Source organism: Sebastes fasciatus, chromosome 7 (assembly GCF_043250625.1).
Source record: "Sebastes fasciatus isolate fSebFas1 chromosome 7, fSebFas1.pri, whole genome shotgun sequence".
In the NCBI taxonomy this organism is placed as follows: Eukaryota; Metazoa; Chordata; class Actinopteri; order Perciformes; family Sebastidae; genus Sebastes; species Sebastes fasciatus.
Genome location: NC_133801.1, coordinates 30773604 through 30789764, shown reverse-complemented (window position 1 = coordinate 30789764; position 16161 = coordinate 30773604). Strand labels below are relative to the sequence as shown.

The 16161-nt window shown below is 44.4% G+C and overlaps 1 protein-coding gene across 6 annotated transcripts in view; it reads left to right on the top strand.

The window, feature by feature from the left end:
- The first annotated feature begins 2140 nt into the window (after positions 1-2140).
- The window catches only part of aplp2 (amyloid beta (A4) precursor-like protein 2), a 74020-nt gene continuing 59999 nt past the window's right edge, over positions 2141-16161 (top strand). For all 6 annotated transcript variants that reach the window (XM_074640278.1, XM_074640277.1, XM_074640276.1 and 3 more), the window contains exon 1: positions 2141-2485. In XM_074640278.1, the coding sequence (XP_074496379.1) occupies positions 2414-2485 (72 nt within the window). In that variant the 5' untranslated portion in view covers positions 2141-2413. The remainder of the gene's footprint in view (positions 2486-16161) is intronic.

The following is a 16161-nucleotide window of genomic DNA, read 5'->3' as shown; positions in this document are numbered from 1 at the left end:
CTTAGAGTCTAAGTCTTAGACTGTCTTTCATTGTTTGTTTGTTTTTAATTTCAATTGTTAATCATTAGTTGATGTCCTAGTTTATTTTATAACAATGTTTATACAAACTCTATGTTTTGAACTCTTACTCTGCAAACCATCAGATAAATGTAGTGTATATAATATTTCCCCCTCAGATGTAGAAACAAGTAAAAACAACTTTTTACAGGTTATGTAAGGCCTATACTGTATAGCCTATATAAACTGTATACAGTATATATCTATATTGTACAGTATGTTATATACAACTCTGGCTACTGCTTGCATTATAATTTTGAGTCTAATGTTGCCCTCTCATTGTTTCTATTTTTATTTTGTTCTTATTTTTATTTGATATTCTTATAATTATGTACTTATTTTATTTTTGCCTTTCTCCGTGTACCTATAGGCTACTTGATTCTGTCCTTGTGCTGCTGCAACACACACATTTTGCCTTGGGATCAATAAAGGCTTATCTTATCTTATCTTATCTTATCTTATCTTATCTTATCTTATCTTATCTTATCTTATCTTATCTTATCATATCTTATCTTATCTTATCTTATCTTATCTTATCTTATCATATCTTATCTTATCTTATTTTATCTTATCAAGGTTCTTTATTTGTCATTTGCCAATTCCAGCAAAGCAGTCATTGGCAATGAAAATCTTTGGTCTCAGATTCTTTCAACAATGCTCATAAAATGTGTTTATATAAAAGGGGAAATAACACAAGTTTTAAAAAAAAAAGAAAAATGATAATCTAAGGCATAAGATAGTGTAGTTAAAGTAAATATAGAATAGTAATGTAAATGTACATTTGTAATTTTGTGGAAGATGAATGTAAACAGGTTGTAGTATGTATATGCATGATGAGACGTATTATGTACACAGAGGTGTAAACAGAAATGTAGCATGTAAATCTTATCTTATCTTATCTTTTGTTACTTTGTTACTCTTACTTTTCTTATCTTATCTTTACAAGCCTACTTTTGTTGTAGGCTATATATTGCATTTTTGATATCTTATTGTTATTTATGTCAAGCACATACCGAAGGGGACAACAAAGCATTTCACTGCACAACACTGAGTATGTGACAAATAAAACTTAAAGCAGCAGTGGGTAGAAATTAAAGAGATTAAAAAAAGTTATTTTTATAAAACAGTCACTATATCGTGAGAGTAGTAAATCAGACAGGTCATCTGAAAAAAAATCCTGTGCCTCTGTGTCCTCCGGTGTCCTCCGGTGCTCCTAACGGCATCTGCAAGATTTCACAGACCTGAAGAAAACAACCAATCAGAACCGAGCTGGAGCCTTGCCGTCTCCTAGCAGCTGTCAATCACTAGTGAACTCCGATCTAACGGTCAAACTAGGCAGCGCTGATCAAATATGAATCAATATTCTGTTACTGTAAATACTGCCTATTTCTCGCATAAAATAATTTGTGACCCGGCAGCCATGTTGAGAACAGTTGAGGAAATACCGAGCACCGCCCACCAGCTGGAGCAAACTTTCTCATTTTACAGCTAAACAGTATACTACAAGATGTTTCTGAGAACATTTGAGGTGAGAAATAGGCATTAATGTAACAGAATATTAATTCATATTTGATCAATGCTACGGAGTTCGCAAGTGATTGACACCTGCCTCCGCTGAATGAACAGCCAATAGGAACGCTCTCTCTCTCTGGAATGACCTGTGATTGGTCAAAGTCTCCCGTCAAGGTCTAGATATTCTAAAGCCTGAAAACAGAGCCATGAGGAGGTGCAGAAGTCTAGTTTTCTCTCAGAACACTTGAATTACAATATGTTGAAAGGTTATTATGGAATTTTTGTCAAACGGTGCCAAACATATTCTGCCTACTGCTGCTTTAAAATACAGGGACTAAAGAATGGAAACTACTCGAGCCCCAAATATGTACTTACGCACAGACTGTATATGTGCTTCCACCACTGCAGGTCATAAAACAGATGTAATTATATAGACATATTATTATTGCTGACCCACTGTGTATCACATGAGGAGTCCAGTAGTGTTTTATGGGTATAGTACTCCTGCAGCCGGCCACCTGGTGGCGCAGTGCGCTCTGCTCTGTGTGATCCGCTGATCCAGAGAGGAGCCAGAGGAGGGAGGAGGCAGCAGAGCTGGAGCAGCAGCGCCACAGAGACTCCTCTCAGTCCACATTACCAGAGGAGACCGACACTCAGTCTGCCACCAACATTTTGCTGTCGAGCTCGGGTAACAAAACAAGCGGAGCAGGACTCGTCCCGCTCTCCGGGATTCAATCTCACATTCAGGACTTTGGTTTGTCTCTTCTTCATTCTCCAGGACGTCACCTCACACATATAGAGGATATAAGTTATTTACAGTAGCTGCAAGCGGAGATCCTGGAAGATGGGTTCAGTCCCGGCGATATCACTCCTTATTTTGGGCATTGTGGTTCCAGCGCTGGCCGGATACATTGAGGTATGGACTCTGAAATATGCTCTCTGGTTTACTCTGTGCCACTCGGATCTGTGTGTGTTTTGCTAAATGCAAAAGCAAATCTGTTCGGCCTGTGTATTTGTCCTCTCTTCATGAGACATTTATGTCTCTAAGCTCTGCTGATCCACTGTTTTATCTCGCTTGGTGTAACTGTATATGTGTTTATTAGGATTGACTACTGACAAGATTCCCACACAAGTAGCGGAATTGATCTTATTGATTTCCGTTATAGGGATTTACATGATACTTTTGTTATTTAGTTTTAAAGGGTTTCTTCATGGAGGCTGATATAATATCAGATCTAGTTAAATATTAATGAGCTTGCTTTCAGGTCATCCTTGAGCACTGATTGCAGTTTGTTGCTGTGTGTGAGTTCAGTGTGAACAATGTGCTGCTGGCTGAAGGTGCTGTAGAACAAGAATTACATGCAGGGTTTTGCTGCAGAGATCAAATGAAAGACAGACAGACAGACAGCAGGCGCTTTGTCAGGCCTGTTGGGGACACACAGGACCTCTGCAATGGATCACTAACTGTGGACTTCCTGCTCTGTTGTGTCCATCGTAGTATTATCTAAACAGAGAGGAGGACATCTTTTGTCTAGGTGTTAAAACTCCAGCTTTTCTTCTGTCAACAGGTTGGCCCCCACCTCTCATACCATGTTCTTACTCTATTGTGGCTTTTACTGTCTTTGTTCTTTGAGCTATTAAAATACTGCACATGCGTCCATTTGTCTGGTCCTCCTGTGCAAACACACCCACTCACACACACACGTGCACACACTCCTTTACCTCTACCTGATGTCCTCATTTCCTGCTGGCTCACCAGTTATTGTCCCTGGACACTGATGCCTGCCTGCAGAGTCAGACGTGTGTGTCATCGGATAACAATGCACCCATTTTCAGAGCAAACATCCCCCCCACCCAACCCCCTCAGAGGGTAAACACAAGTGTTCCTGCTCACTGCTGAAGCCACCGTGACAAAACAGTTTAACAGGACATCAAGTTAAACATCAACATGTCACTTTCTCAGCCAGGATATGAAGCCTTTCCTGTGTGTTGCTCAGTTGTCTCCTCCTGCCACTGTTGTGCAAAGTGGTTATCAGGGAATGTTTCTCGCCCTCCTGCATTTGCGACAAAAAAGCCTCGGCCATTTTGAGGCAGTATATTGGCTGGCATTGTGTGTTGGGGGAAATAATGGTTATTATGTCCCCAACAAAATCCATGCTGCTGCTGCTGCTTCACTCTCTCTCTCTCTCCACAAAGACCTGTCCCCATATGCAATGATTGCCTCCTCACAGTCAGCCTTCCTGAGCACAGACATTGCTGATCGATACCGGACAGACTCTTATGAGATGATTAATGGATGAAATCAATCAATTTTCCTGATCAGTCACCCAGATTTAATAGAGAAATGTATATGGTGAGCTGCTGTGCGCCTTGACTTTAGGGCGCATGCTGAGGATTCCTGTGGTTTAGTCAATGGCTGTCCTGAAGGACAAGGCTTTTGTCTTTGTTTGATGTGGAATTTTTATTTGAAGTAATACATCACATGTATGAATATGAATATTTCTTTTTTTTGCATCTTTGCAAAATTGGAGCTAATATGATTATAAAAAGTTATTTTTATAAAACAGTCACTATATCCTGACAGTAGTACATGAGACAGGTAACCTGAAAAAAATCATGTGCCTCTGTGTCCTCCGGTGCTCCTAACGAGATCTGCAAGATTTCACAGACCGGAGGAAAACAAGCAGTCAGAGCTGATCTGAGGTCTGCTTTCCATCTGCTGTCTATGAAAGCCGGCTGTCAATCACTCGCGAACACCGACCAAACGGTCAAACTAGGCAGCGCGGATCAAATATGAATCAATATTATGTTACGTTAATGCCTATTTCTCACCTCAAACGTTTTCAGAATCATCTTGTAGTGCACGGTTTAGCTAAAAAATTAGAAAGTTTGTGAGGCGGCAGCTATTGTGGAGCCATCTGTTGAAGCAATGCCATGTTCCGGTCACATGGCCGGAGCACAGCCAATAGGAACGCTCTCTCTCTGAAATGACCTGTGATTGGTCAAAGTCTCCCGTCACTGGCTAGATTTTCTAAAGCCTGAAAACAGAGCCATGAGGAGGTGCAGAAGTTTAGTTTTCTCTCTGAACACTTGAATTACAACATGCTGAAAGGTTATTATGGAATTTTTGCCCAATGATGCCAAAAATATACTGCCTACTGCCGCTTTAATGTCAAATCCAAAGAATTCCGTTGTTGCAACCTACTCCACTACTCCAATCCGGTCTCACTCCCAACTCGTCCAATACCGCCGATTGAGCCCTTGGCATCGGAAGTCGACGCAGGGAGACGCCCTGACGAACCGGGCTTTCAACTAACTCCAATGTAAACACACCCGTGGCTGTTATTCAACGGTCGGAGCAAGTGACGTTATATTAAAAGCGGGAGAGTCCACTAAGGACAGGTGGAAGGGGTGGTGGATGGGTCAGACAAACACAAGACTTTCAACCAGGAAACCGGTGTTCATGTCCCGTGTGAAACTTAACGTTATCAGTTAACTTCAACCACGATCGTTTCCTTATCCTAACTAAGTGTTTGTATTGCCTAAACCTAACTTCCTGTGAACATTTTTATTTTGAAAGGACACTATGCATGTAACAAGCGTGTATTGACACGCCGTCCCTGACACGTCCAAAAGTAACGCATGAGGGGTACCCGGTGCGGCGGTCTCCGATGCAGAGGGGCACTGACCAAGCGGCGGTATTTGATGAGTTGGGATAATAATGAGAGGTAATTGGCTGAAATAAGATCTACACTATCCAATTTATGCAAGAACTCTCGTGGAGAATAAAAATAAACACTTTTGAATAAAATAAACAATTTAAAGGGACACTGCTTTCTTACCTTAAAACCAGTTTTTTTGGGTGTAAAATCTATAATGGTGCTCACAGAGACATGCCACCTCCTGGGAGCGCAAAAAGGAAATGGGAGTGCACGATATTGATGACATCACCGCAGCTCTTTGCTGAAAAACAAGCAGTTCAGCAGTTGAAACTGACAACACTCCCCTCTCTCCCCTATACATCTGTAGGGTAAAACACACAATATGAACATCTTTGAGTTGGAGAAAGAAGAATAGTCACTATATATATTTATACGATTTAAGTCAGGTTACATCCTTAACTAAATTACAAGATTACAGATTCACAAAGCATCAAGTTAAACATCAACATGTCACTTTCTCAGCCAGGATATGAAGCCTTTCCTGTGTGTTGCTCAGTTGTCGAGCCATGTCAGAACTGGACAGCCACAAACCGACAGCCCTCTGTCGCCGTTTGTCAGTGAAGCTGCATGCTGTGTGCAGACTGGGCCCTGCTGATGAGCTTGTGGACACACAGCTCAGGTATAGATATTGCTGTGCTGACATGCTGACTGAATGCACTCCCCCGGACCTTGAGCTCAGAATTTACGAGCCGGTGAGAGCTCCTCGGAGACACACTCACTGTTTGGTCAGGGATGGTTTATTCCCTCTCCTCCACCTCTCCCCTTCCATTGTTCCTCATCTCCTGCGAGCGTCGAGGTGTCATCGGACCACAGCGGCCCTCTTGTTCCTCCTTTTCAAGCGTTTTGGGATAAGCCAGCTACTTCAGCTGTGTAAACGCCTTTGTTTTGTCAGATACCTGCGAGAGTGCCAGATTGTGAGCTTTTGTTTCTTCAGCTGCATCCCCCCCCCCCCCCCCCCCCCCATCTGAGCATCTCTGTGTCGCAGGCTTTACAGTCTGCAGTGGCTTCAGAAGAGGCTTTGCTCTGGTGATTTCTAGCTCTTGCCTTATAATTTCATATCTAAAAAAACAAGCAGGGTTTTTATTTCTATTCACTCGCTTGTGGAACAGCTGTATCTTTTTCTGGAGATCATTTCGAAATGGGGCGCAGGCTAGAAGCACATAGCAGCTTTACCCAGAGAATTGCATCACACTGAGGCATTTGTTGACATGACTCCCACTGGATGAATAGAAACACAGAATATCTGGAATAGTTAAGGCATTCGGTAAATTTTATTCTCTGCTGACTTAAGCAAGCAGGAATTATCACGGCCATGACGCACAGTGTGGAAATGACGGAGCGTTACGCAATACAACATCACATTTTTGTGCCTGTCATAAAATAAAATAAAAAAAATGTTGGTGTCAAATATTCATCAACACGTTTCTAAACTCAAGGCAAGATTGAGCCTGCATGGAAGAAAAAAGCACAGTGTTAACTCATGCTGGTGAAGTGTAGAGCTGTCCTCGACCCAAAGAAATTCTTAGTCGACTAAAGGCTGGCCCACACTAAAAGATTTTTTCAAATCTTAAAGATAGGGTCGACAATGTTGGAAAGCTAGCATAATTTGAGAGTAGCATCGCCTCAGGAGCTCCGTCTGAACCCCCCCCCTCCCCTCGGGGCTCCTTCCAAGGCAACGCCCCCCACACACACACACACACACACACATGCACGAGCACCGCCGCATCGTAACTACTTCACAGACACTCAACAACGCTACCTCATGACAAGTAACCGCGGCAGTGCTACTGCAGGGCTGAGTTTTCTCTTCAATTCTCCAGTTAACGTGCGGCGGCGACACGCTTTGTGTTCAGGCTGGTGCACGTCAAAGGTAGTGTACGAGCAGGGAGGCAGGGAGGCATCTGATTGGTTCTTTCCAAGCGGACCACGAGGCAGTGATTGGTAGACGTTTTTACAGGATTACAGCAGCTACAGATGATGCTCTTTTCCGGTCCTTTTTTTCAAAGCTCATAAGTCATGGATTGCTGTCGGGGTGTAAAGACCATTTCAACCAATATAACAAATATTGTATACTGGATATCTCTCTCTCTTGTGATCAAAACGTGACTTTAGCATAAACAAACATGGCGGACGACAGCGATGAAGTTTTTTGCACTACTTTGTACGGAAAATTCACGAAGGAAAAAACTAAAATATAGATGAAATCACTGAGACGCATTAAATAAACACTTGTGTCGCCACAAATCAACAAGTTGGTCCTCCATTTCTGAGGTCCATCTTACTACTACTTTATGCTTTGCAGTAGTTGTCCTTTCTCTTCAGTCAGCTTGGTTCTCAATTGGCTATTGTTCTTTCCCACATGACTGTGTCATCGGCTGTCCTCGGGGTTCCCCACACACAACAGGAGATCCGATTGTAAATATTGAACGTTTAATATTTACGATTTGAAATCGGAGCGACCAGAATGGACTTCCAAGCCGATCGGGGATGTAAAAAAACACTCTTTTAACATACCTCACACCACATGAATATCTGGGAAGACAATCTTTAGAACCGTCAAAAAATCAGGGCTTTGCTGCCATTGTCAGCAAAGAATCAGGCCCAAAATTGGCTTGATTCTGGTGTAGTGTGAAACACTCGTATGATTTTGTCAACTAATCGATTAGTTGATTTAATCAACAGATCCGTAAAACTGAGTTTCTCAACGAAGAATCACACAAAAGCACTACTTTAAATCTTGTGTTTACCAGAGATACAGTCGTAGGTCATTTCAGCATGAAAAAACGCATAAAAAACAACTTATCAACTAAAGAAATCTTAGTCAGCTAAGACCAAAACAACAGATTAGTTGACTAATCGACTAAGCGGGAGCAGCCCTGGTGGAGTGACTTTGGCTTTGTAGGGTCTATTTGCAAACATGCACTAGTCAGAGTGGCATGAGAGGAGTGGACAAGCAGATCCAATCAACAGAAGTGCAGAAATGCTGCGGATACTCGTGCACAGGGAGAAGAAGAAAAAAAAAATCTGTTCAGCATAACCCCCCCAAAAAATGACTTTGGCGCTGTGCTTATTGCTCTTTGGTTGCAGTCCTCTTGCAGCAGCAGCTTTCCTCTTATCATCTTAAGTCTGTGTGTGCGTGCTTGGCTGTGTGTGCTTGGCGAGCATTGATATTAAAGTGTGCTCCTGTGTGCCTCTATGTGTGTATTTGCTCTGGATATGGGCTGATAGTGAACAATTGTTGGCTGTGATTGTCGAGGTGGGTGCTATGGAGCCGTCCGTTTGCAGGGCTGAATGATTCCATATGAGGGCCTTTTGTGTGCTCCTGAATAGCCGGGACAAACACCCGGGACAGAGTGTCGTTACAATACAGAGGTGATCAAGATACCGAGCAAAGGCAGACTGTCGGTGACGTTTCGCGCCTGAAAAAAACCCCCAAGATGACAATCAGCAGCACTTGCATTTGATACTGATCTCTCAATACATCGTTGTGGGTGGTGGAGCACAGTCAAATCCTCCTGTAGGCTGTTTCTTCACCCCCTCTAAGCTGTTACAGATTGCCTCTTTGACTTCCACGTTCTGCCGTGTCAATCAAGTTGAAGGCAGCAGCATGTGCTCCATCAGCCTCGCTCGCCCTTGAATTCGTAGATTAGCGCCTAAAACCTTGCTTTCAATTGTTGGGAGGGAGGGACAGCCCCGTATCCCTGTGAATCCTCTTAGCGACAAGAAAACACTGGGTGCTTATAGATCTGCAAAGGGAAAGGTACTAATCCCAAAGCCCTGCCATACGCTCACTCGGTTCACTCGCCCACTCACTCAGTCAAACCCTCATTTCCAAGCTCTGCAGAAGAAAAACTGACTTCAAAGTGGAACAGAACAATGTGAGTCACCTGTGCGAATAGTATCAGTGGCGGTTTGCTCAACATAGAAGTTTGATCTGTGCTCTGTGACTAACAGTAGGGAGGGATGTCTGATTGATTCCAAGCCCCTTATTCTCTGTCCTTTCATTTCCTCAAAGACACCTTCCTGCCACTCGGTTCATATGCAGTTTCCGGTCTCCCGTCTGTCTCTCCGTCTTCTTTTCATCGCCTTGGCTGTTTCTTCCTCCAAGCCCGTGCATGTCTCCTGGAGCGATTCCATCGACAGACACACTCGTAGCTCATCCCGGGGATTTAAATAGAGAGGCCTCATCAGGCGAGCCTTGTTCTCACGATGCCAGGCTTTGTCTCCCAAGCTCTGCGTGCACTCTAATTATCCCAAGTGAACGGAGTTGCCTCTTCTTTTTTTTTTTTGCCACTGGAAATGCGTGTTTGTGTGTCTGTATATGCCTCTGAAATGTGTGTGCGCCTCAATCCTCTTACAGCTCATCACATATTTAGTCAGTTTTTTTTCTCGGTGAGAGATCCTGGGCGGCAGGGACTCGGCTCGCGGAGTGGGTTCAAATCGGCACACTCATGACTGCACACCGCTTAAGTTGCACCAGGCCTCCTGCCATATGTAGGCCAATCTGCACGGCCTTCACAATCCTCCTCCTCCAACTTCGTGTATACGCAGCCAACGTGAGTGCCACTACACCTGAGTCTGTTTTTGTCCGACAATGGCCCAGGCTCAGCGTGGCTGCACGAGAATTCCTTTTGTCAGTTTATATGCCAGAGTGCTCAGGAATGCATCGCCCCAAGTGCAAACGGCTCGCTGTATTGTGCAGCTCTCTTCCTGTGATAGCGGCGTGAGAGAGCGACTGTACACTCTGACTAGTTCAGTAGACAAAAACATCCCCTCTTCAATCCCTTTGAAAGGAGCCAGCCTTTTCAAACTTTATTTTTTAATGTGTTTTTCTGTTTGAGAATGAGAAGACAGTCAATGTAGGTGGGTTAAACCCTGTCACCCCCCTACCCAGTGTGTGTGTGTGTGTGTATGTGTGTCCCTGCGGCTCAGTGAGTCACTCTTGCTGCTTGGGTTTTTCTTCCCATGAATAAAATATCTGGTGTGCTATCTATGAGTTATAGTGCACTTGCACCTCTGCTTATGGCCCCGCCTGTATCTTCCTCAATCTGTCTGTCCATATAAGTGAGGAAGACTATGTCTCCTGTCCCCCTCCTTGTCTTATTCAGGTGTGTAGCTCTCATTTCTATAAGATCAGTGAGTCATACGCAGGCTCCTGTGCACTGATTTGTCTACCTTTTTTTTTTTTTTGCCTGCATGCACACAAAATGAAATAAGATGGAGGCAGGAAGGCAGCTAAGAAACAAAGAGCCAGTTTAACTGTGTGCCAGACATTGTTTCCTGCTGTTTGTCTGCTCAACTGCACCAGAAAATGTAACAGGATAAATTACTCAAGGGTTGTTTGAAGCCATCTTCAACGGAATTTTGTCTCTCTTGTCGCACAAAAGCATTCGAATCAGACCCAGTTTTCCAAACTTCAGCCATAATTGATGTGTCTTTTCTTAGCGCTTTGTTGATTTGTCTCTTTGTCTCTTTCTGTGTGAGAGCTCGAGTGTGTGGATGGGTCTGTCTGTCTGTCTTTGTGCATCATATGCGTGGATTTTCTCTTCCTGGGCGTGCACCACGCTGGGTGGCCATTTTTTTTAATGTTTTGGGACATGATTGAGCCACTATGTCTATTTTTCGTGGTTTTGAGGAGTCCTTCTCCTAACTCCTCTGCATGCACAGGTATAAACAGTTTCATAGCTGAGGGAGAATGGGGGAGGTGCTCTTGCCTTGATAAGCGGGCTGGATGACTGGCAGGCTGCCTGGCTGCTATAGTGCTCTGTTTTGCTGAGCAACGCTGCACAAATACGCCATCCACTGCCAGGGAAAACAGAGCATGTTAGTTCCAGCTCCCTCCCTTTCCATCTTGCTTGCCGAGCTTCCTTCATATGCCTCCTCTCTTTACCCCCCATGCCTGTTGTGGAAATGGTATCATCCAGACTGGAACCAACGGTGGCATGGAGTCCATCCTCTTTTTTTTTCGAAAGTTTATCCTTTTTTCCCCAGCAGAGTGGGGGGGAAATGAAAATGTCAGAACAGTAAGAGATAGAAGCAGTGCAGTGTAACTGTATACCCCCAGAGAGAGGCCTGTGCTGCTGCTGCTGCTGCTGCTGCTGCTGCCGCTGGCACTCCAGCTATGTGACGGCCCTGTTAGCAGCCTGTCTGATACAGCACTTTCTCAAGGAGAAGGTGGCCAAGGACAAACAGCAGCTCTGTAGGATGGTCCACTTGGGACACAGACAGAACAAGGGGGAGATTTCACCTACGAAGGAGGGAAGGAGTGAAAGGAGACGCTAGCGTTCCATCATGGACGTCTGAGGCAGAACAGATTTTTTTTCCTGTAATGAAAAAAATTGTCATTGAGTTTTCCCCCTACTTATCTTTAAGGCCCTACCTTCCTGCACTGTAATTAATTCAATGAGAGGTGTTCATGCATGATGAAGAGCTAAAGCCTGCAGATCCTCTTCCCTCCCCTCACGGAAGCAATAAAAAGAAGAAGGATTCTATATTGTATGATTTACGGAGAAGGCACAACGTAAATGAGAGTTAGAACCCGGCTGGAATTCATTGGACATAATTTCCTCAGTCTAAAATAGAAAAGCCCAGATGACTGAGTGGGTGAAATTAATGTAGCTTGAATGCTAGCAGGAAACCCTGGGAAATAAAGGACACAAACACACTGTGACATATAATTTCACTGAGAGCATATGCAGCAACTCCCTGTTCTGCCTCGGTCTGTATTTCTCTTTATTTCCCCTGTATCAACTCTACATACATTTTGGCAGTCAAAAGGGTAAAACAGACAGCTGTAGGGCTACAAGTAATGATTATTTTCCTCTATTGATGTATCTTGATTATTCTTTTATGCCAAAATGGCATAAAAGACAAAAAAACAAAGAAAATTCTCACATTTGAGAAGCTGGAACCAGCAGAATGTTTGCCATTTTTGCTTGAACATGACATAACAGAATAATCCACTATCAAAATTATCAGTTAATTGCCTGTTGATCTACTATCTGCACTGGACTATGTCCCATTGCAAGGTGTGTGTATCAGTGTGTTACTGGACGCTCAAGGCCGAATTGTAGGCAGCACCTAGATCAGGCGGTGGCTGAGCTATGACCCTTATAACATCCTTGTAGTTTCTCTCTTATTAATTCTCTAACTAATGACCAGTAGAGGTTTCCATTATCTGTCACCAGAAGTTATTATAAGACCATTCGCACTGAAACGTCCGTGGGAAATTACTCCTATAGCAACAATGGTTGTGCATCAAACCATGAATTCAGAGTGCTGAAAGAGCACTCCTGTCATATGACATCACGTGTACATTTTTTTGTTGCAGCCATTTCCACTTTACATAATGGCGCTCCGAAACGGCACTTTTTTCATTACAAAGCTGCTGCGGCTCAGGAATGCTGCAGCCGCGCACCTCTATCAGCCATTTTGATCTGAGATAAAAACCAATCAAGCACTCTAGAGAATTCCATTAGTTTGATGAGATATGAATATAGCTCCGAGCGCAAATCTGAAATAGTCTGCTGTTTTCAGACAAACCCATTAAAAGTCATTTGATCTTCTGCGGCTAATTATAGAGCCTTCTGAGCAGCGAGCGAGCCGCCTTCACCAGGCTCCAGCCCCACCGTTCTACCGCCTACCCTCCAACCGCTCCCTCCAGTGTTCATCACATCCCGTCCTTATGTTTCAGGAGCCTATTTAGCGTCGCTGCGCTATTATTGAGGTGCCGGGAGCTGACAGGCAGCAGTCATGCGAGGGCGCGTGGATTTGTCTGCCTCGTAGTCTCTGTCATCGTGCTGCTTTGGATTTTCTCTCCCAAAGAAAAAGCAGCATGCAGCATGAGGGGTCCGACTTGGGCCACACACTGTAGGGAAAAACACAGGAGGTGGGGGAGCAAGGTCAATCGATTGACAAAAAGGGGGATATAGTAGACAGGCTCAGAGACGGATGCTCCTGCTGTGAAGTCTGTCTTCTCCATAGAGACATGACTGATTAGCTGTTGGCCTCAGCATGTCTCTCTGGAGTTATACTCTTCACTAGTCTGATTGAGATCCCTCCGCCCTCCCCCCAGAGGGGAGGCTGAGGGAGGGCAGAGCAGGGCTTAATGACAGATAAGCATATCTACATTACATCCATCATTTTACCCTGGTGAAGATGGCCTCCCTCGCATCGCCCGGAGCATTACAGGCTAATAACACGTGGGCTGTGTTTCCGCTTCACTGCTCGGTGTCTGCAGGGGGAGGAAAAGGAGCAGGGAGCTCTGCAATCAGAGCACAGATTCATTTAGAATCAGCTTGGGTGGTCATGGGAGGGTGGCACTGCATGCAGGGGACACGAGTCAAACTCAGCTGCCGTCCATACTTCCAAGTGGTAATCAGAGTCAGGTTGTCACCGTGACGGAAAATTGTAGTACAACCTTGTAAGATGCTGATGAAAAATGATTTCTGAAACTGAATAGAAGTTTTAAACGTTCTCAAAAATGTGTTCTGCGAGCTGAAAATACATTTTAACATCACCTCCACAGGGCTTCAAGTGCATGTGAATTTGGAATATGTGAAAGATAAAAGCTGTCTCGCTGTTAACACTTGACGAAAACATTCAGAGTTCAGAGAGGGTTGTCAGTGCTTCACTTTTGAGATACAGCGAACATTTGGTCTTTTTGCCTGATAAATTACTTAAAGGTCCAGTGTGTAGGATTTCGGGGGATCTATTGGCAGAAATGGAATATACCATTAATATGTGTGCTTTCTTTAGTGTATAATCACCTGAAAATAAGAATCGTGTTTTCGTTACCTTAGAATGAGGCGTTTATATCTACATAGGGAGCGGGTCCTCTTTACGGAATCCAATATGCTCACAGACTGTATATAAGAAGTGGACATAGTCACCGTGGTGTCATCCATTGGTTTGTGGAATACGGTTTTGAATCCTGGAGTTCGGCATTTTGGCCGTCACCATGTTGGTTTTTGGCCGTCGCCATCTTGTTTTTTTGCAACCAGAAGTGACACGAGAGGGTGGAGCTAAGTACAACCGAACTCTGAATAAGACATTTTTAGGCGACCAAAATGTTACAATTAACTTTGATGAACTGAAAACACACTGTGAGAGGGTTAAAGTTGTAAGACGAAATCACGGACAACTCCCAGACCGGACAACGCCGTGGTAGCGACCTGTCAATCACAAGGTAGCATCCCGTGCTTTATGGTATATTTGACTCTAAATGGGACCATAATTTACTAAATGAACATCATGCTGTATTGAAGAAGACTTGAAACTAGCGATTGAGACCATAAACTCATGTTTACAATGTTTACTAAGGTAATAAATCAAGTGAGAAGTAGGCTCATTTTCTCATAGACTTCTATACAATCTGACTTATTTTTGCAACCAGAGGAGTCGCCCCCTGCTGGCTATTAGAAAGAATGCAAGATTAAGGCACTTCTGCATTGGCTTCACTTTACAGACCCAGAGGTTGCCCAATGACTGTTGCATTGCCATGTTTCTACAGTAGCCCAGAATGGATAAACCAAACACTGGCTCTAGATAGGGTCATTCGCACACAAGTTTCTGTTGGTTGCAATCTGCAGCCACACTGCTAGATGCCACTAAATCCTACACACTGCACTCGATAAATTTTCTGTCCATAAATCTTTTGACGAATGGTGCACCATTTGTTGCAGACATGTCCGAGTAAAATATGGCAGCACGCTCCTTGACGTGGTCAATAAGTTTTTTTGTATTATTGAATCCAAGGATGATAAATTTAGTAGCGGTATATCAAAGTCCAACCCCTGCTATCATGCCAGTACTAGTAAGGTCAACAACCTCCTCCTCTTTTTCAGCATCCCCACGCAGTACATCTGTCACCTACTATCATTTCATGTCGTCAGGTCTTGGAAACATTGCATGTCCTTGATCTCGTTCTTTCTCCTGCAGTTCTCTGGCTGTTTCCTGCTCCGGCTTGCCCTCGCCACAACTCATGGCTGCCTTGTGGCGACTGAATGTGATATTTCCATGTTGTCCTTGAAACTGCTTTCCCCCGCCCGCTCTCAATGTCAGCTCCCACTGAGCAGCATTCCCCCCACAGTCCCTCTGATTTAGACACAGTGTTCTTCCTCTCGCTGCTGACTCTACTGCACCACACATTTTAGGACAAATTGGCTATTTTATGTCTTACGCTGTTCACTGGAACATTCTGTCCTTGTGCTTCCCTCAACCCCCCCTCTCCTCTCACTCTACTATCTCTCTATTACACCTCTCACCTCATGGCCGCTTTTCCCCTCTTCGCTTCCCTAATTCCTCTTTTGCTTGCTCAACAATTACGTGCTCATTAAGTGAGGGAGTCCAGGCAGCCGAGAGAGACATCAGTGACAGGGGCTGGAGGCCTCGCTGAGGTGCCCTGTTACTGTTGTTCCTTTATTGACAAGTCTGCCTGCCTGTCTGCCAGCCTGCCTGGTCCTGAGGAGCAGCCGCGTGGTGCTGCATGCAGATGAGCGTAGAGTCATCCAGCAGGAAAATGAAAAAGCGGGAGTGGGAGTGACGGAAGGAAGGAAGGAAGGATGCGGCGCTGCGTTTTCACTCAACTTGGAGGGTATGAGAGGAAGAGACGTCAGGGAAGTGAGCACAGGTCATTTCTTCCAAATCCCCTCTCCTCAGCGCGAGAGATTAGGCCGCTGTGCTCTCCGGCAGACGAGAGAGAGGCACACTCCTGTGTCTAATCCTCCTCTTTTAAACTGCTGAGAGTGCAGTACAAAGTGGGGGAAAGAGTCAGCGGCCACATAAAGCGGCCCGCGGAAAACACAGGCCTATAGTTCAAAACAAACTGAGCCCTGTCTAACAATCGCCTAAGCCCTAAATCTCCTGCGCA